Source organism: Natrix helvetica (genome assembly GCF_964273705.1).
Source record: "Natrix helvetica genome assembly, chromosome: 1".
In the NCBI taxonomy this organism is placed as follows: Eukaryota; Metazoa; Chordata; class Lepidosauria; order Squamata; family Natricidae; genus Natrix; species Natrix helvetica.
In genome coordinates, this window is record NC_138548.1 from 18022461 (window position 1) to 18042860 (window position 20400).

A 20400-nucleotide genomic window follows, 5' to 3' on the forward strand; every position below is an offset into this window, starting at 1 on the left:
CTTTCTTGGAAAGCACCAAAAAAGCCAGAACCACCTGCACTACCACCCTTGACATGAAAAAAAAAAAGAATGATGGCTGTGGCAAGATCTAAAAACAATGCCATGTTCCTGTTGCTCAATTCAGCCTACCTTTTCAAAGGCCAGGAAGGAGGGCAGGAGAAAAATGCTGAAAGACAGACAACTGGCTATGAATAAAAGTGGAACGAAATGGCGAAAGGATCATGCAATAGCAAGAAGGAAATGAAAACTAGGCCTCAAAAAGCACATAATGATAGTACATATTGCACAAGTGGCAACTGGCAACATAAGCACTCTATAAGGCATTTTGTTTGTGTGACATTTGATCTGAATCAGTTAAAGCAGGGGTGTCAAACTCAAGGCCCGCAGGCCGAATCCTGCCTATGGGTTGCTTAGATCTGGCCTGCGGGGGCCGCCCTGGAAACAGCAAAAGTCCGTCCCACGGTGCCTCTGCCAGAAAAAATGGAGCTTAGGAGGGCCATGTGCAGCCATCCCAGCAGAGGTGGGTTCCTATCAGTGGTGGGATATGACCAGTACGCCCCGGTACGGGCATACCAGTGCCTGCTAGGAGCAACAGGTACTGTTCCGGTACGGTAATCTGGAGGGCCCACCCGCCCTCCTTACCTCTATTTGAGCCGATCGGGGCATTCGCGCATGCGCACAGAGCATATGGCGCCTGCGCGACGCTCCACCGAGCAGCTGGAGAATCGCGGGTGGTGGGTATGCCTACGCACGCTGCATGCATGCATGTGGTGGACGCCCGGCCCCATTGCAGCGTACCAGTTGCAATGGGATCCAGAACCCGCCACTGGTTCCTACCGGTTCGGGTGAATCGGTAGTGGCTTGGTGGCCTGGGTCGCCAGAACCGGCAATGACCCAGGCCTGCCACGCCTCCAAACCAGTTCTCTGGGGGCGACATGGTTTCCCCCCCCTTTTTTTTTAAAGGTTTTGTGCTTGCGCAAAGCTATTTTGGGGCAACTGCGCACATGCGTGGAGTGAACTGGCAGCAACCCACCCCTGCGTCCCAGGCCTCCTGCAGCTCTCTGCCAGCGAAAATGGAGCTGGGAGAAAGGGGGGCAGAGATCATACAAATCACCATGTGGGATGGGTTGGCAGAGACACGCCAGATTCAAATGTTGCTGGTTCAGTGCGTTTTGCAAATATAACCAAACTTTATGCAACATTTTTTTTTCCTGGCTGTAGAAAACTGCAAACAGATGAAGCAATCTGATATAAAATTAGAAATCCTTTTAATAGATTCCCCACTGGGTATTTTTCTTGCATTCAGACAACCGTACTTAAATACCTTTGAAGGAAGGCAAGAATTTCTGTAATAACCATTAGGCCTACTTACAAATGCCTCTCTGAAATTGTAAGTGGGCAGTTAAAAACTGAGTGGATTTTTTTCCCCTTCTGAATATCAATCACCAAGAGGAGGAGAAATTAAGCAACATTTTTCAAGGGCAGAGACGGTTTTGTGGGTAAATTTCTTCCAGATATTCCCCCTTGAGATGTAAGTGTTCTAAATTAGATTGGAATGAAATTAAGATGTAAGAATGGAGGGATCATTACACATTAAAGGAGTAGGGTATTCACAAATGGATTTTGTCTTCCACTTCTCCCTCAAATAGACTCACTCTTGAGAATTTTACTGAAAAGCTTTTCAGAGACTCTTTCATAAAATTAAATGAAAAGTACCAGAAAAGCAAGCAGGTTTTTTTCTCTACCACCTGCCATGAAGAAAACTTAAGCGTGTCACTACTGCTCACAATCCCAGGTGTGTTGTCAAATACATTAAGAACAGGCTGTGCAAATGGTGTTTGGTTACCTTTGGGAACAATGAGGTGTGCCTTCTGCAATTTCCTTGAAATTAGAGGAAATCCCCTGTCATGGCAAGGGCACTGTTTGAAGGATATGTTTCCCGGCAATCTGTTACAAGAGAAGTCTCAACAATTCTGTTCGCCAATCAACACTTACTTCCTGGAGTGTCTAAAGCAGGTAAAAACCCGCCAGGGTAAACTTTGGCCTTTTCTCACCCAGCAGACACAGGAGGCCAAAGTGAAAGGGTGAGAAATGAAGGATGGACAGCTGGCTGAAGATCCTGCCTTGGCATCACCAAGCTGGCCGTAAGTGTCTTGATTTGCCAGGTTTTCTTGCAATCACATTTTATTAAATTGGGCAGGATTTCTTATTGTACTCCTTTGCATAGAAGAGTAGGGGGCCAGATATCACACTGGATTGGCGGGTGGGAGGATTCAGTGTGATTGAAAGTGAGAAGTGGCTAAGTCAGAGGGGAGCTAATTCTCTGTCATCCCCTTCTTCTTTTGCCCTCCATCGTTCCCAGCATTAGGCTCTTCTCCAGTGAGTCCTTCCTTCTCATTAGGTGGCCAAAGAATTTGAGTTTCATCTTCAGAATCTGGCCTTCTAAAGATCAGTCAGGGTTGATGTCCTGACCAGTTTGACCGCCTTGCAGTCCAAGGGATTCGCAGGAGTCTTTTTCAGCACCATAGTACAAAGGCCTCAATTCTTTGGTGCTCAGCCTTTCTTATGGTCCAACTTACACAGCCATATAAATCATTTAAATATGAGCCAGCAGTGTGCAGCAGCTGCCAAAAAAGCCAACACAGTCCTAGGCTGCATCAACAGAGGGATAGAATCAAGATCACGTGAAGTGTTAATACCACTTTATAATGCCTTGGTAAGGCCACACTTGGAATACTGCATTCAGTTCTGGTCGCCACGATGTAAAAAAGATGTGAAGACTCTAGAAAGAGTGCAGAGAAGAGCAACAAAGATGATTAGGGGACTGGAGACTAAAACATATGAAGAACGGTTGCAGGAACTAGGTATGTCTAGCTTAAGAGAAAGAAGGACTAGGGGAGACATGATAGCAGTGTTCCAATATCTCAGGGGTTGCCACAAAGAAGAGGGAGTCAAGCTATTCTCCAAGGCACCTGAGGACAGAACAAGAAGCAATGGGTGGAAACTAATCAAGGAGAGAAGCAACTTAGAACTGAGGAGAAACTTCCTGACAGTTAGAACAATTAATCAGTGGAACAGCTTCCCTCCAGAAGTTGTGAATGCCCCAACACTGGAAGTCTTTAAGAAGATGTTGGATAGCCATTTGTCTGGAACGGTATAGGGTTTCCTGCCTAGGCAGGGGGTTGGACTAGAAGACCTCCAAGGTCCCTTCCAACTCTACTATTGTATTGTATTGTATATATTGCAACTGGGAAAAACATAGCCTTGACTTTACGCACTTTTGTTGGCAGGGTGATGTCTCTGCTTTTTAGTATGCTGTCTAGATTTGCCATAGCTTCCCTCCCCAGGAGCAAGCGTCTCAGTAGGTAGATGGAATCTATTTTCTTGGTATCTGCTGTAAGAACAAGTTGCTGAATCAGACAAAAAAGTGTGCTGAGCGTACCATTCTTCTGTCTATTTATGCACATGCACAATCCTTCAATCAAGAAGGGTAAGAGTCTAAGCTGGTGCCAGAAATGCCATGCACCAGAATAAATGAAATAGCAACAGGATAGCTAAATGAAATAGTGCTGATAAATTAATTCCACTCTCTGTACACTCGAAGAATTTGCAGGTAACACTTTTGAGACAGGTGTTATCATCTAACACTTTGTCTCAAGAATCAAGGTTCTTCTGAGCTATAATTGCTGTTTATAACAGTTGGAAGCAAATCCTGAGCTCCAATGGTCCAGAGATCAAGGCAAGAGTATGGAAACATTTAAAGGAAAACCAGCCTTAATTTTGGAAACTAGGAGATTAGAATGAAACGACAGAAAAAGCCAATGCAGCACTTTAAAGGGTAAAGAAGGAAGTTGAGACTCCCTACATTGTATCATGTTACCCACTTAGACATAGGACACACACCTAGTCCTCTTATCAGTCCCAAAAATCACAATTTTTGAGTATGATAGCAATAGCACTTAGACTTATATGCCTCTTCACAGTGCTTTACAGCCCTCTCTATTTCCAGAATAAGCATATTGCCTGCAACAATCTGGGTCCTCATTTTACTGGGACCTCCTGCACCATGGCAGGGCTTTTTTGCCCTCTCCGGGCTCCGGAGGCTTTCCTTGGGTCTCCAAAAGGGTAGAAATGGCCTCCCCAGGCTCCGGAAGCCCTCTGGAGGCCGGAAACAGGTCTTCCTGAACTTACGGTGGGCCCGTTTTTTTGCCCTCCTCGAGCCTCCGCGCACACCCTGCATTTACCTGCCTCCAAAACGGGTGGCATGGGGATTTCTGGGAGCGGTGGGGCAGGCAGGGCTTCAAGTGGGATTTGGGGGTTCTCCAAACTGCATAGAGTCTTAGCTAAAGGTTCTCCTGAACCTCTGCAAACCCCCAGCAGCCCACCTCTGATTCTAACCTGTGGAACATCAACCGTGCGGGGATAAAATTGGGCCACATTTTTAGACACCAAGTCGTAAGGCTATGAAGCTACGATTGTCTCAATGAGCCTTGGGACCCCAGAGTGATATAGAGCACCATTCCCCAAACCTTTCTGGGTTGATGGCCCAGCATAGGGGAAAGGGGGGAGAGGGTATTTGTGTGAGCGAGGGGGGCTGCGAACATTGGTGCCTGCAGTAAGTGTGAGTGAGACTACGAGCACCAGAGTCCACTGCACATGTAAGTGAGGCTGTGAGTGCCAGTACCCGCTGCTCACACGAGTGGAGTTGCAAGTGTGCATGTACACCAGCCCACTGTTCACACGGCCTAGTTGCAAATAGGGCACGGCCCTGTAGTAGGCCAGTGCCCACAGGTTGGGAACCCCTGATATAGAGCCCGTCAAGTGGCTGGTCTGATTGCTGTCATCGGGGCTTTTAATTCTGTTTTCTACTGAGGTTTTATCTTTGTAAGTTGTCTGGAGTGAATATGAGTGAGTTGGGCACCCATATAAATACATTTTCCTTGTCTCCTGAAAAATGCCTGAGGCTTTGTTGTTGTTGTTAGTTGCAAAATCGTGTCCAACCAATTGCGACCCCATGGACAACATTCCTCCAGGCCTTCCTGTCCTCTACCATCCTCCGGAGTCCATTTAAGCTCATGCCTACTGCTTTGGTGACTCTATCCAGCCACCTCCTTCTCTGTCGTCCCCTTCTTCTTTTGCCCTCCATCTTTCCCAGCATGAGGCTCTTCTCCAGTGAGCCCTTCCTTCTCATTAGGTGGCCAAAGTATTTGAGTTTCAGGATCTGGCCTTCTAAAGAGCAGTCAGGGTTGATCTCCTCTAGGACTGACAGGTTTGATTGCCTTGCAGTCCAAGGGACTCGCAGGAGTCTTCTCCAGCACCAGAGTTCAAAGGCCTCCATTCTTTGGCGCTCAGCCTTTCTTATGGTCCAACTTTCACAGCCATCCATTGCAACTGGGAAAATCATAGCCTTGACTATACACACTTTTGTTGGCAGAGTGATGTCCCTGCTTTTTAGATGTTGTCTAGATTTGCCATAGCTTTCCTCCCCAGGAGCAAGCGTCTTTTAATTACAATACAATACAATACAATAGCAGAGTTGGAAGGGACCTTGGAGGCCTTCTAGTCCAACCCCCTGCCTAGGCAGGAAACCCTATACCGTTTCAGACAAATGGCTATCCAACCTCTTCTTAAAGACTTCCAGTGTTGGGGCATTCACAACTTCTGGAGGCAACTTCTGTTCCACTGATTAATTGTTCTGTCAGGAAGTTTCTCCTCAGTTCTAAGTTGCTTCTCTCCTTGATTAGTTTCCACCCATTGCTTCTTGTTCTACCCTAAGGTGCCTTGGAGAATAGTTTGACTCCCTCTTCTTTGTGGCAACCCCTGAGATATTGGAACACTGCTATCATGTCTCCCCTAGACCTTCTTTCTCTTAAGCTAAACATACCCAGTTCCTGCAACCATTCTTCATATGTTTTAGTCTTCAGTCCCCTAATCATCTTTGTTGCTCTTCTCTTCTTTGGCTATTCCTGCCAGCTTGGTGTCATCTGCAAATTTGATGAGTTCCCCATTTATTCCCTCTTCCAAATCATTGATGAAGATATTGAAGAGTACTGGGCCCAAAACAGAGCCTTGGGGTACTCCACTGCATACCTCCCTCCGTGTAGATGCAGTTCCATTGAGGACTACATGTTGAGTGCGGTTGGTCAGCCAGTTTCGAATCCATCTGGTGGTGATGCTGTCTAACCCACATTCTTCTACTTTATCTAGTAGTAGGTTATGGTCTACCTTATCAAATGCCTTACTGAAGTCCAAGTAAACTATATCAACGGCATTCCTCTGGTCCACTAATTTTGTCACTTTGTCAAAGAATGCAATAAGATTAGTCTGGCATGATCTGTTTTTGACAAACCCATGTTGGCTTTTGGCTATTACTTTGGTTGCTGCTAGGTGTTCGCTAATTCGTTGCTTGATTATCTTTTCCAGAATCTTTCCTGGTATTGAGGTCAGGCTGATAGGTCTATAGTTTCCTGGATCTGTTTTTTTTTTCCTTTTTTGAAGATGGGAACCACATCAGCTCTTTTCCAGTCCTCTGGCAGTTCCCCGATGCTCCAGGATCTCTGAAAGATATAGTTCAGTGGTTCTGAGATCTCGTCTGCCAGTTCCTTCAGAACCCTGGGGTGTAATCCATCCAGTCCTAGTGATTTGAACTCGTCTAGGGTAGACAGGTGCTCACTTACCATTTTCTTCCCTATTTCAACTTGTGTTCCTAATCTGATTTTTGTGGTGCTGTTTTTGATAGGTTGGACTGTTTTATCCCTTTGTGTAAAGACAGATGCAAAACATGAGTTAAATAGTTCTGCTTTCTCCCTGTTGCTTGTCACCTTCTTGCCACTTTCTCCCAGCAATGGACCAATTGTTTCCTTAACTCTTTTCTTGTTTTTAACATGTTGGAAGAAGCTTTTTTTGTTATTTTTTACTTTTGTGGCAAGCCTTTCTTCATTGTGAGCCTTAGCTTTCCTCACTTCATCTTTACAGGCTCGGGCTATTTGCTGATATTCTGCCTTAGTTATGTCCCCCCCCCCCCCTTTCCACTTTTTGTACTTATCTTTTTTGTCTTTCAATTTGTCAGAGAGTTCTTTATGCAGCCATGCTGGTTTCTTTTGGGAGCTGTTATTTTTCTTCTTGATTGGTATTGTGCTAGACTGGGCTTTTGTAATCTCATTTTTTAAAATTTCCCAAGCTTCTTGAGTTGTTTTCCCCTTGAGGATTCTCATCCATGGAATTTTTCCCAAGCTCTCTCTAGATTTATTGAAATTAGCTCTCTTAAAGTCCAAGACTCTAGTTTCACTTCGTTCTACTACTTGTGTTTGCATAATGTTGAATTCCAATATTGCATGGTCACTTGCCCCCAGGGTTCCTGTGGCTTCAACGCCTTCTATCATTTCCTCTCTGTTAGTGAGAATTAAGTCCAATATGGCTGATCCCCTTGTTCCCTTCTCTACTTTTTGGGAAACAAAGTTGTCTGCTAGGTTTGTTAGGAACCTGTTGGATCTTCCACTTGGTGCAGAGTTTGTTTCCCAGTTGATGTCAGGGTAGTTAAAATCCCCCACTACTATTGTGGTGTGCTTCCTACATACCTTAGTTAGCTGACTAGCAAAAAGTTCATCTACTTTCTCTGCTTGGTTGGGTGGCCTGTAGTATAGACCTATGGCAATGTCATTTCCCCCCCAACCTTTAATATTGACCCAAATGCATTCAAGATAGTTCTCATCATTGTTGTGCTCTATTTCTGTAGAGGGGTAATTATTTCTTATATATAGTGCAACTCCACCTCCTCTTTTATTTGGTCTATTTCTTTTAAATAATTTAAATCCTTCTAGCTGTATGTTCCATTTGTTGGTTTCATCCCACCAAGTTTCTGTAATGGTAACAATATCATATCTGCCCGCTTTTACTTGAATTTCTAATTCGCCCTGTTTATTCCTCATACTCTGTGCATTGGTGTATAGACATTTGAGTCCATTTTGATTAATCATGTGTTTACTGTCTACATAACCTGTGTTATGCCTGACTGCCCCTATTTTCTTGCCACTTGTATGATTCATGTACATGATATGGCACTCACTATTAAATACTTGGTTTTGCTTGACAACGGAGGTGATAATCTTACCCGCACAAACATCTGTGTTACATGCAGTGATAACCCTATGAATTTAGATTGCTGGGGCAGAAATGTTCTGTATCAATTAATTCTCTGTCACCGCTGTTCAATTTAAATGTTTATCCAGAAAATCTGTGAATTTAATGCCAAGTAACTCAGCCCCTTTCTTGGATGGGTGCAGACCATCTCTTTTGTACAGTTTTTCATTGGACCAGCTGCAGACATCATGACTAATAAAACCAAAGCCTTCCCTTTTACACCACTCCTTTAGCCACACATTAAACTCTGCTACACACTGGCCCTTCCCTTTTTGTTCCTTATATACTGGTAAAACCTCTGAAAAGATAAGCCTACAACCTATACTACTAAGTTCATACCCCAAGCTCTGGAAATCATTCTTCACAGAAAGTACATCTTTCTGGGACAGATCATTAGTGCCAAGATGTATAATAGCATCAACATCACAGTCCTTACTTGCATTCTTGACTATCTTAAGAATACGCCTCTTGTCTCTGCTGGCAGTAGCACCTGGCAGACACCTGACCTCTTTCAAAACCTCCATATCGTTTCCTAAATTTACATCCCTTATGATTGGCTGCAGTCCCCATCTTGGAGCCCAGGAAAATAAAATCTGTCACTACCTCCATTTCTTCCTCATCTATTTGCCAGGAATTGAGAGGGACGGAGGCCATGATCTTAGTTTTCTTAATGTTGAGTTTCAAGCCAACTTTTGCAGTCTCCTTTTTCACCCGCATCAAGAGGTTCTTTAGTTCCTCTTCACTTTCTGCCATGAGAGTCCAATCATCTGCATACCTGAGGTTGTTGATATTTCTCCTGGCAATCTTAATTCCAACATTTTTTTTAAACAAAGTTTTATTGGTTTTTAAAAAAAATAAAAAGGAAAGGGGTGGTGGAATAGATTACAAATGTTGGCAGTTACAGCATGTAGGAGGTGTCCCCTCCCCCCGTGCTCATATTTTCCATTTATACATAGATAAGTTTAACACTACATAATAATATTTTGTCAGCATATAAGTTCAGATAATAATTTCAATCAATTTGTATCAAGCAGATTTTCTTGTTCATTTTTGTGATCTGAGTTTTCTTGGTATTGCCCCTTCTCCCCCCGCCAGCAGGGCTCCGGCCCCTCCCGTGTCCTGTAAATCTAGTGTGGAGTCCTTAATTCCAACTTTTGATTCATCTATCCCCTCCTGAGTCTAGAATGTCCTTTATAGATAGCAGGAGTTTCACATAAGTACATCTCCATTTAATTCGGTGGTAACACAACAACACAACAAAGGCCTGATTCGTAGATGCAGAACAAATTGAAAATTTACCTTTGCAGCTTTGTTTAAGATTGGGTTCGTATAACATAAGGCTGCGTGCTAGTTTATAGTTCAGGTGATTTTACACCTTCAGCCTACAACTTTCTTAAATTTTTGTTTCCTTTTGCTTCTCTCCTCTTTTTTGTGCTTTGAAGTCACACTCCTGGTGACTGCCTGGACTAGTTGGCAAGTTTTCTTGGCAGGATTTCAGAAGTAGTTTGACCATTGTCTTCTTCCTTGAGCTGAGAGAGAAAGGTTTGGCCCAAAGTCACGCGACTGGCTTTGTGCCTAAGGCAGAACTTGAACTGGCTGTCTCCCGGTTTCCTTCCTGATGCCTTAACCACTACTTCAAACTGGTTCTCTGAGGTTTCTTTTCCCAAGGTGATTGTCACCATTCCCGGTGTGACGTTTAGCTCAAATTGTTCCCTGCCCTGCACTTCCACACCCTCTCCTGTAGTTCTCAAAATAGAAGTTCTGCCGCAAAAGGCTGGGAGCCAAAATACCAATGTCTACTGTGCATAAAAGGCACAAAAGCCTCCGACAAGCAGGAAATTGTGATTAAGGAACAATCAGCTGCTCTGCCACGTCTCCCGCAACGAGCTTTGATGCCCAGTTATTGTGCCAACATTAAAAAAAGAAAGAACTTTTTTTCCCTTTAAGTATAACATAGGGCCATGCCAAGGGCATCGGAGAGCCTTCATTACAGGGTTGCTAAGTCTGTGCTCAACCTGCCAAGTTGCCAGCCCTGATTTGAAAGCAAAGAGGATGTGTGAGGCAGCATGCTTAAAAATAGATTAGCCAAGCCACACTTCTGCAGCCTGGATTGCAACATGTATTTCAGGCGAGAGGCATTATTATGTCTATGGTGGAATTATGTCCGGAGATGATCACGCTGCCAAAAAAAAGGTCTGTCCAGTTCAAGGCTATGGTTTTCCCACTTCCAATGTATTAAGGTGACCAACTTTTTTACAATGAAAAGGAGGACAAAACACGTTCTATTGTCCAAAATGCTAAGTTGACCAACTTTTTTACAATGAAAAGGAGGACAAATAAATTGGAAAAAATATATCGTAAATAAAAGAAATATTTTATTCATTGCAACAATAATACACTAAAATATGATATATGCATAATAAAAACATTTGCAACATTTTATATTGTAATTATGCTTACATGCCTGTTAATTATTATTTAAATGAGTACTTTTCCATTGAATTAATATTTTTTGTCAATGTATTATCTTCTAACAATATATTGGAAATATCTGAACAAGAAATATCCTTCATATTGAATTTTACAGCAAGTGCTGCAGCTAGAGTATCAACATTCAATCTCGATTTCTCACTTGTCGAAAAATCATTGCCAATTGAAAAAAACTCTTTCAACTGCTGCATTAGTTCCAGGGCAGTACAACGTAAATTGAACAAGTATAAATAAATGTTCACATGGAATATGTTCATTTTTGAAATGGCTGAAAATATCCACCCATCTTTTATCAATTTCAACATGTTGATTTTCCCATTGTATTAATTTTTCAGAATTTAAATATACATTCAGTCTTCTAATTTCTTCAAAGAGACAATTGTCGTCTATTTTAATGTCTAGCATTTCTTTAGATAAAAATTCAACACAAGATTCAATATCTGTTCAATATACTTGCGATGAAGTAAAAAAACACCATTAAAAACTGTTTAATAAAATGCGTCACATAACGTGCAACAGATTAGCCTTCAAATATCAAAAAGGAGGACATGTAGGAGGACACTTTTCGAGGGAGGACACAACTTACAAAAGAAGGACTGTCCTCCCTAAAGGAGGACGGTTGGTCACCTTAAATGTATGGCTGTGAAATTTGGCCAAAGAAAAGGCTGAGAGAATGATACAATTATGGCTGGAACAAATGGTGGGAGATCAAATTCTGTTCAAACCATAAATTTTCCTCCTAGGCATAATACCAGGGGGTATAAGAAAGATGTGCTCTACCTAGTGTTGAAAGAAATATCCTTCTGGGTTCATCTCCAAGTGGGGAAAAAGACACTGGAGACATGGAGGCTGCTTGGAAAGATGTTTTGATGGTGGACAGGACCACATGGCTTGAGTCCTGAACAGAAAAGGTGATCACATGCTTCAGTGTTGGGAAGAAGAAGAGAAGGAAGGGCTGAGATGCTGAGTCCCTGGTTTTATGCCCTCTCTGAGGCCTTTGATCTTGATCTTGTCTTCTGATTGTTTGTCAGACTCCCGTGGGGCCATGCACGGGCAACTCTCTAGGCTGCGTTTTGAATCCAGGTTTGGTTGAGTTCTCAGATGCCATGTGCCGAGTTGGGTAAAGGGCCAATATTATCATGCCTTAATCCCATCCCCCTGGAGCTGAAGGGGAGAACTCTTTATTATGTAAAAGGACTGGCTTGGCCTTCTTAATGGCCCATTGACAAAGTGGGTGGCGGCAGAAAGTTGGAGGGAGCTATTCTCAATTCTTCCTTTTCACATCCAGGGAAATATAATATTCTGCCTTTTCAATATTTCCTAGGATACTTCATTTTTCTGGGAGAGCACTGGGTGATAACTTTCCACACTAGTTATCCGTGTATGTATCCAAATAACCTATGCGCAATAAAAAGAAAGTATTTATTTTATTTATTTTTATTTCTTAGATTTTTAGACCGCCCCTCTCCCAAAAAGGGACTCGGGGCGGTGTACAGTCAATACAATAAAACCAGTCATAAAATTAAATACATTTAAGCTACATTTAAGATACATTTGGAGGGGAGATAGGCTGTACTAAGAAATAAATAATTCTAATCCTAAAAACATCACAATTAAAACCCCAAACCCTAAAATAAAATAAATCCCTGGGAGGTAAAACTAAGAAAGTGCCAGGCCAGCTGATTGAAACAGGTGAGTCTTTAACTTTTGCCGGAAGGAACGGAGGTCGGTGGTAGTTCGAATGTCTGGGGGGAGGTCATTCCAGAGGGTTGGGCCCATCACAGAGAAGGATCTACTCCTAGGTGTCGCCCGCTGGCATTGCCTAGCAGACGGCACCAGGAGGAGCCCCTCCCTGTGTGAGCGGATAGGTCGCAGGGACATATGTGTATCCCATCAGAGTTAGACATAATTAGGAAAATTTTGGCCTGTGTAGAAGCAGACAGGCTCACTCTAGAATTAAAAAATAAAGGTGAGTTGGAATATTATGAAGTTTGGAACAGATTTTATTATTGGTATAAGACAAGGTGACAAGACTGGAACAAATTGTAAATCATATGATTGGATAGAAGGATAGACAATGTACTAAGTAGGCTGACATCTAATGGACGAGATTATGTGTATATACAATACAATACAATACAATATCAGAGTTGGAAGGGACCTTGGAGGTCTTCTAGTCCAACCCCCTGCCTAGGCAGGAAACCCTATGCCGTTCCAGACAAATGGCTATCCAGCATCTTCTTAAAGACTTCCAGTGTTGGGGCATTCACAACTTCTGGAGGCAACTTCTGTTCCACTGATTAACTGTTCTAACTGTCAGGAAAATATACTGTGATTGTATGGCTATAACGGCTTCACTGTGCTGCACTATTTTAAATGCAAAAACAATTTAAAAATATCAAAAAAGAAGAAGAAAAAGAAAGGCTGAGAGCCAAAGAATTGAGGAAGAAGTCCAAAGAAGTCTTTCCAGGTATTTTGCAACTAAGAAGTTTTAATTGGGTCTTGTGACTGCTAGTTGCGTTCATGGATGCCCTAACTGCCTTCTGCCTGTTTCTCCTATATTAGAGCCTTTATACTCTGTTGTAGATCACTTTTATTTATTCTGGGGCTGTTGGATCTTTTGGTTTGCTTAGGATGCTTTGGAGGGTTATAGTTGCTCTGAATGCTAAAGTGATGTCACATGGTTCTAATGGTATGTTGGTTGTTTCAGAGATGTTTGTGTTATCCTTTTCACAGCGTGCGTCAGTTGTGCTGTGGGTTGAGTGGTCGAGTGGTCGAGTGCTCTTTGATGAAGTTGCATGGTTATCCATAGTTTGTTGGATGATGTTGTATAGATCAGGAGTCTCCAACCTGGACAACTTTAAGACTTGTGGACTTCAACTTCCAGAACTCCTCTGGGAGTTGAAGTCCACAAGTCTCAAAGTTGCCCAGGTTGAAGACCACTGGTGTAGATGATCGGAACGAAAATTGCTCTGCGCATGCGCGGAAGCCCAAAGCAAGATGGCACCACCTATGGTGCCGCCGAGAGAACTGGTTCGGAGTTGTGGCAGGCCTGGGTTGCTGCCGGTTCCAACGACCCAGGCTGCCGAGCTGCTACTGGTTCTACCGAACCGGTAGGAACCCACCACTGATGTAGGTGACCTTAAGGCAGGGGTCCCCAACCTGTGGGCCGCAGCCCACTACCAGGCCTTGTCCTATTCACAACTGGGCTGTGTGTGAATGATGGCCCTGTGCACGCACATATGCACAACCGAACTCGCGCTCACAACGGGTGCTAGCACTCACAGCCCTGCCTGCACCCGCCGTTCACAGAAATGAAGCTGTGCAAGCATGTGCAAGGGGCGCCTGCCCTCACACAAAACCATCCTCTCCCCGCCCCCCCCCGCCCCCCCGGCCTGGGGTGAAATGCTCCGAAGTCTGCTACCGCTTCGCTTCGCTACTGGTTTGCTTCACATGTGCATGGTAGGAGGCGCTACTATGCAGTGCTGAAAAAGGAGGATTAGGAAACCTTTTCTGAGTTTGCAAAGGTAAGTAGAACTGTGTGTGTGTGTGTATGGGAACAGCTGTGCCACGTTATTTAGATTTGCTAGCAAATATAAGTCGCACGGCACAGCTGATCATTGCACAGCTGATCATTGGAACGACAGCACCAGGCTGTCATCCCCCCAAAGTTGGGAATGCTGCCTTAAGAGCTTCCCAAGAGCAGGGCTCCAAAAGGTCACGGCAGTAGTCATAACTGAAGCTCCGCCCATTCTTTTTTTTTTTAAAGGTGGGGTTTCAAAGTCATGAGTGCCGTCTTTGACTTTTTGGACTTTCCCTTGTGGACATTTCTGAAAGGCAAATGCATGGCTACTGTGGGACATAGGATTAGCTTCCTGTCAGGGGCAGGGGAAATCAGCAAGCCCAGGCAGTTCAAAGGAAAGTTGGTTGCAAGCTTAAGCTCTCTACAAGAATCTGAGCTACTAACAGTGAAAGCAAACCGGCAGTAGGTGAGAGTCAATATCCCAAAGGCTCTTTTTCAAGGGGCAACTGGACTTTCTGTTTTTTCCTTGAAGACATTTCGCTTCTCATCCAAGAAGCTTCTTCAGCTCTGACCGAATGGGAATCCTTCCTTCCCCACCATCCGGTCAGAGCTGAAGAAGCTTCTTGGATGAGAAGAGAAAAATGCCTTCAAAGAAAAACCAGAAAGTCCAGTTGCCTCTTGAAAAGCACCTTTGTTGCAGAAAATGACAGGCTTAGACTTCTCAGGATACAGGAAAAGTTTATTTGGCAGCCAGATTCAGAAGCGTTAGCCCATGGCCAACATTGCAAGTTCTGAACAATCTTTATTATCGAAGCACACATTCTTATACATTCTCAAAGGCAGTGTAACACGGAAACACTTAACTCATTTCTTATTGGTTACCTTGAGGAAAAAGCCTTATAAGGAGATGGGGGTCTTATTTCTCCTTTTGTTACAGGTATGGGCTACGTGCCATTAACGAACTTTAATTGAACCTTGTGGTTTTGGACTTTTGACATAGGGACATTTGCTGGAACATGTTGTGGTTGAAGGCTGATGACATTTCCCTGTCCCTTTAAGCAAGCTTCCAACTGTCCCTTTTATGCCACGTCTTCATTCTTATATTTTTAATTCATATTTTATTCTACTTTACCTTGGGGACTAACCATAAGCTGGATGACTGAGAATCTCCATAGATATGAGAGTCAATGGAATTCAAGGTGGGCTGAACTTAGCTCTCTTGTGGGCACAAAGGGACTCAAGAGTCAAGACTTACGACACTCTTGACCCCTCCTTTGGGTTCTGCCTGGTCATCACCTACATTTCCTTTGCTTTGCTCCAGTGAGGTATCTCTGAAATTATATTGCAATGGGCAGCGTTTGGTTGCAGAGTTTAATGATTGTGGTCTGGAGTGCAGACTCTTGCAAAGCCTCCTCAAATCCAGAAGCCAATTTCAGAGCCAGTTTTGGTCTAGTGCAGTGGTTCCCAGTGTGGGGCCCACTCCGCACAGGGGGGCAATTTGATTTTTAATGGGGGCAATTTGAACCTTGTTTAAACCAAATTACGGTAATGGCTTTTTAGGCTTCCTCCATGTGAGTAGAGTTCCCTTTTTGAGTAAAGTAAGAATTATATGTCACAGGGGGGCATCAGGATTTTAAAGATGCTTAGGTGGGGCATGCCCCCCCAAAAAAGGTTGGGAACTACTGGTCTAGTGGTTAAGGCACCAGGTGGAAACTGGAAAACCGTGAGTTCTAGGCCTGCTTTAGCCATGAAAGCCTGCTGGGTTTCAACCCAATTTACCTCATGGGGCGCTTGTTATGGGCAAAAATAGGAAGATGTGTTGGATATGTTGGCCGCATTGAGTTCTTTGTAAAAATAAAATAAAAAATAAAGGTGGGATACAAACAAACAAATAAAATAATCCCAACTCAAAGTGAGATTCATATAACAAGTCCTAGTGAGGGGCTGTTGAAAGAAACGTCCTTCTGGGTTCAGTTCCAAGTGGGGAAAAAGACACTGGAAACATGGAGGCTGCTTGGAAAGATGGTTTAATGGTGGACAGGATCACATGGCTTGAGCTCCTGAACAGAAAAGGGGGAATCACATGCTTCCAGATGTTGGGTGAAGAAGAAAAAGAGAGCAAAGAAGGGGCTTGCTGGGTTTTTTATACTCTGTTCGGTCCCACCTCTCTGGTTCCCGTCCCTGTGTAAGAAATGTATTCTGATTTGTTGTTAGACTCCCATGAGACCATGCAGGGGCAACTCTGTAAGATTTCTTGAGTCCAAGTTTGGTTGAGCCTTGCTTCTTCCCAGGTGCCCTGTGGTGAGATGGGTAAAGGGCTAATACTATCATGCCTTAATCCCATCACCCTGGAGCTGAAGGGGAGGGGTCTTTGTTATGTAGAATAGACTGACCCAGGCTTTTTAATGGCCCATTAAGGAAAGTGGGGGCCTTTAAGAGTGAGTCTGTTTCCTACCTAAAACATATTTCTCCATTTTTGATCTAGGGAAATATAATATTCTGCCTTCTTAATATTTCCCAGTATATTTCATTTTTCTAGGATGGTGGGGTGCTAACTTCCTACAGGACTATATTAACCTACAGCAAGTTCAGCTCTTAACTCTGTTACTTACTGTAGTCTGGTGTTTATCGGCCTTGGCAACTTTAAAATATGTGGATTTTAATCCCCATAATTCCTCAGCCAGTGAGCCATCTTTAAGTTCTGAAGGTTGAGAAACATTGTTCTAGGCCAGAGTTCCTCATCTGTGACAATTTTAAAATGACACACAGCTGGTTGTGGAATTGTGGAAATTCTGGGAGTTGAAGTCCATAATGTCTTAAAGTTGCCAAGGTTGAGAAACACTGCTCCAGACAACAGTTTCTTAAAATGTGGTCAGGATCCTTCGAACCTCTCAGGGGGTCCATGAAATCAAATGTATTTGCCAGCCTATGTTGAAAAATAATAAATAATATTAAAATCCCATCAAAAAATTGTAAGATGTGGTAGCAGCAAATGTGTTCATTTGAATTATTAATTCAGTAAATATTGATAAATATAAAAGTGGGAGAGAGTTGTAAAAGAAAAAAATATTAAGAAGCACTAGTTGTATTGACACCTATAAAGATACTTTTCCTTGGCAGTTGTATATATATTTATTTTTCTACTATGCTATAGTTATTTTAAAACATTTTAATGATTTTATGCTGCCCAGTCCTTTGCCTAAGATGGCTGGCTATAGAAATTAAATAAAATGAATAAATAATAAATATAAAAATTAGAATCCTTCATCTTTTCATTTTCACAGCACCAACATTACACAGCTCAATAGAAAACCCATCACTTGAACCCACTCCAGCTGCTAAAGTCCTGCTCTCTACCCAAAATAATTTTCTCAGCTGATTCCCAGGATCTATCGAAGCAAAGCTCTTCACCAAATGCCAGATTCCTTTTTTTTAAAATAGTCCGCTTCTTCTTCACCTTTAATGAAGCTGATAGTCACACTCATTCCGCCTACCCTACCCTGCAGGATTGTTGTTCTAATTTGGGGAGAAGGGGAATGGGAAGAGGAAGCACAATGAGCCTCCAAAATTTATTATTAAAATTTATTATCAAAATTATTGAGTTTGTCATCTGCACCTCTATAACTGTCTGGTTTGGTTCTGCAACCCAACAAGACAGACACAGACTTCAGAGGATAATCAGAACTGCTGGAAAAAACAATTACTACCAACCTGCCTTCCATTGAGGACCTGTATACTACACGAGTCAAAAAGAGGGCCATGAAAATATTTACAGACCCCTCACATACTGGACATAAATAGTTTCAACTCCTACCCTCAAAGCTACGCTATAGGGCACTGCACACCACAACAATTAGAGACAAGGACAGTTTTTTCCCCCGAACGCCATCACTCTGCTAAACAACTAATTCCCTCAACACTGTCAAACTAAGACTAAGTCTGCATTACTATTACTATTAATCTTCTCATTGTTCCTATCACCCATCTCCTCCCACTTATGACTGTATGACTGTAACTTTGTTGCTTTTATCCTTATGATTTATATTGTTTGTTTTCTAGTATGATTTGATTGCTTACTTGTACCCTATGATTATCACTAAGTGTTGTACCTTGTGATTCGTGACAAATGTATCTTTTCTTTTATGTACACTGAGAGCATAGGCACCAAAGACAAATTCCTTGTGTGTCCAATCACACTTGGCCAATAAGGAATTCTATTCTATTCTATTCTATTCTATTCTATTCTATTCTATTCTATTCTATTCTATTCTATTCAAAAGAAATATATGACATATGCTATAAATCTAACCAAGAAATAAATCAGATGCCCGACTTGGATCCGCGTTTAGGAGGAAGCTAGCCCTCCTTTAAACTTCTTTTAAACCACCAGGGGGCGCCATTGCCCTTAGCAGTCGCCGTTCCCTTTCGGCCAATCCGGAGTCACTCCGGTGAGTTTTAGAGATTCCGAATCGCTCTCCGACTTCCCGAAAGTTAGTCTCGATTTTTCGGGCGGGAGACGCAGCCGAGCGAAGGAATCCGTCCTCCTCCGAGTTGCGAGGGGCGCAAGATCCTCCCCTGGATTTTGGCGGACTTCAAAAGGTTTTCCCACGGCGGAGGCGGCGCCGCATCAGTCGCGGAGGAAGGCAAAGGGGAGGAGAAGACGATCGGACGGTCCGGGAAAGGGGAGGAGAAGATCGGACGGTCCGGAGCAAAGTCAGAGGCTGCCTATCCGACCTGCCCGTCTCCCGGGGACCGCTTCCTCGCGTTACTCGCGGGTGCTTGGCCAAACATCCAGGATGGCGAAGCTGGGGATGCGCAGCAACAGCCTGACCTTACCCGAAATCAGGTACCCGCCGCGACCCGGTTTTGCGCCTTAGAGCGAGCCAGCGCTCGCTCCGTCCCGTTTCCAATCTTCCCCGGAGACCGCGTGGCTGCCCTGGCTAAGGATGAATCCCCAATGTTGAGCTAACCCAACCCTGAGACATTTAGCCAAGCTTAATTTCCTGACCTCCTCCTGCCCCCAGCAAGCTAACCAGGTTTATTTTGCGCCCCTGGGGTTTCAATCTACATAGGATCTCTTGCGGTTTCTTTGTGACCCTTTCGCTATAGACGCCCTCCTCCAATTTAAGCCCCCCCCCAATTAAAGAAAGGCTATTTCTACTTCCAGATGAACCCCTGGGGTCCGATCCATTCATCCCGGCAAATTTATTCCATTCGTACGTTTTTTGGCACTCGGACATAGGAGTCGTAAAGGGAAAAAATCCCCTTTGTTTCATCCCACAAGGAGGCGCTGCTTATTATAAGTGGTCTCACAATTAAATATTTCTTTTTTTTAAAAAAAAAGATAGTTTAAGAGTACTGTATTTTCTCCCCAGCATGCTTTTTTTTGGGGGGGGGAGAGGGGATGACATTTTGAGGTTGCAAATTAGCTTCTTCTCTTTACTTTGCTAAGTGATGGTTTCATTTTTTGTTCTATATATTTTTTAACCTGACTTTCAGGAGTAGTTTGATCTAGCTCCTTCTAGTGGAGATTGAAGTGTGGTGCCTACGTGGTGAAGCTCTCTTGAAAATTGTGTACCGTAATTGCTGCCTTCTGGATTTATAACCAGACTATAAATAAAATGTGTATGCCTCCTGGTTTACAAATGACATAAAATATAAAAAACAAGACAATAGAAGCAACAAGAAACAAAAGGAGTAGAAAGAATCCCTAATACAGGTCTCCTGCGTGAGCAGGGGGTTGGACTAGATGACCTTCAAGGTCCCTTCCAACTCTGTTACTGTTTATGTTTGCAATTGCCATCTTATGGATTTTTTCTTTTTTTAAAATTTCCTAGTCTGGGATTTCCTGATCCAGGTATTAGCTAAGCCTAATTTGGCAATGTTTTGTGTTGTGCTAACCCTTCAGTTATTACGGTATTATGATTATCCTCAGTCTTTATTTTATAATTATTGATGGTGTAATCCAGGGGTGTCCAAACTTGGGAACTTTAAGACTTGTGGACTTTAACTCCCAGAATTCCCCAGCCAGCATGGCTGGCTGGGGAATTCTGGGAGTTGAAGTCCACAAGTCTTAAAGTTCCCAAGTTTGGACACCCCTGGTGTAATCCATTCAGTCAAGTTTGGTTCTTGGCGATTCTATGGGTCAGGTCTCTTCCCATCTTCCGATCTGGCACTATTTTTTTTTTGAGTTTTTCTATGCTCTTTCCGATGTCAGCTTTGATAGTGTCCAGCCACCGTGTTTTTTG

At 43.3% G+C, this 20400-nt stretch overlaps 1 protein-coding gene across 3 annotated transcripts in view; it reads left to right on the top strand.

Moving 5' to 3' along the window:
• The first annotated feature begins 2003 nt into the window (after positions 1–2003).
• The window catches only part of LOC309395590 (GRAM domain-containing protein 2A-like), a 59682-nt gene continuing 41285 nt past the window's right edge, over positions 2004–20400 (top strand). For 2 of the 3 annotated variants that reach the window (XM_081959983.1, XM_081959984.1), the window contains exon 1: positions 2004–2144. In XM_081959983.1, the coding sequence (XP_081816109.1) occupies positions 2092–2144 (53 nt within the window). In that variant the 5' untranslated portion in view covers positions 2004–2091. Of the gene's footprint in view, positions 2145–18580; positions 18999–20400 lie in introns of those variants that run through there. The other variant, XM_081959985.1, reaches the window with a different exon arrangement.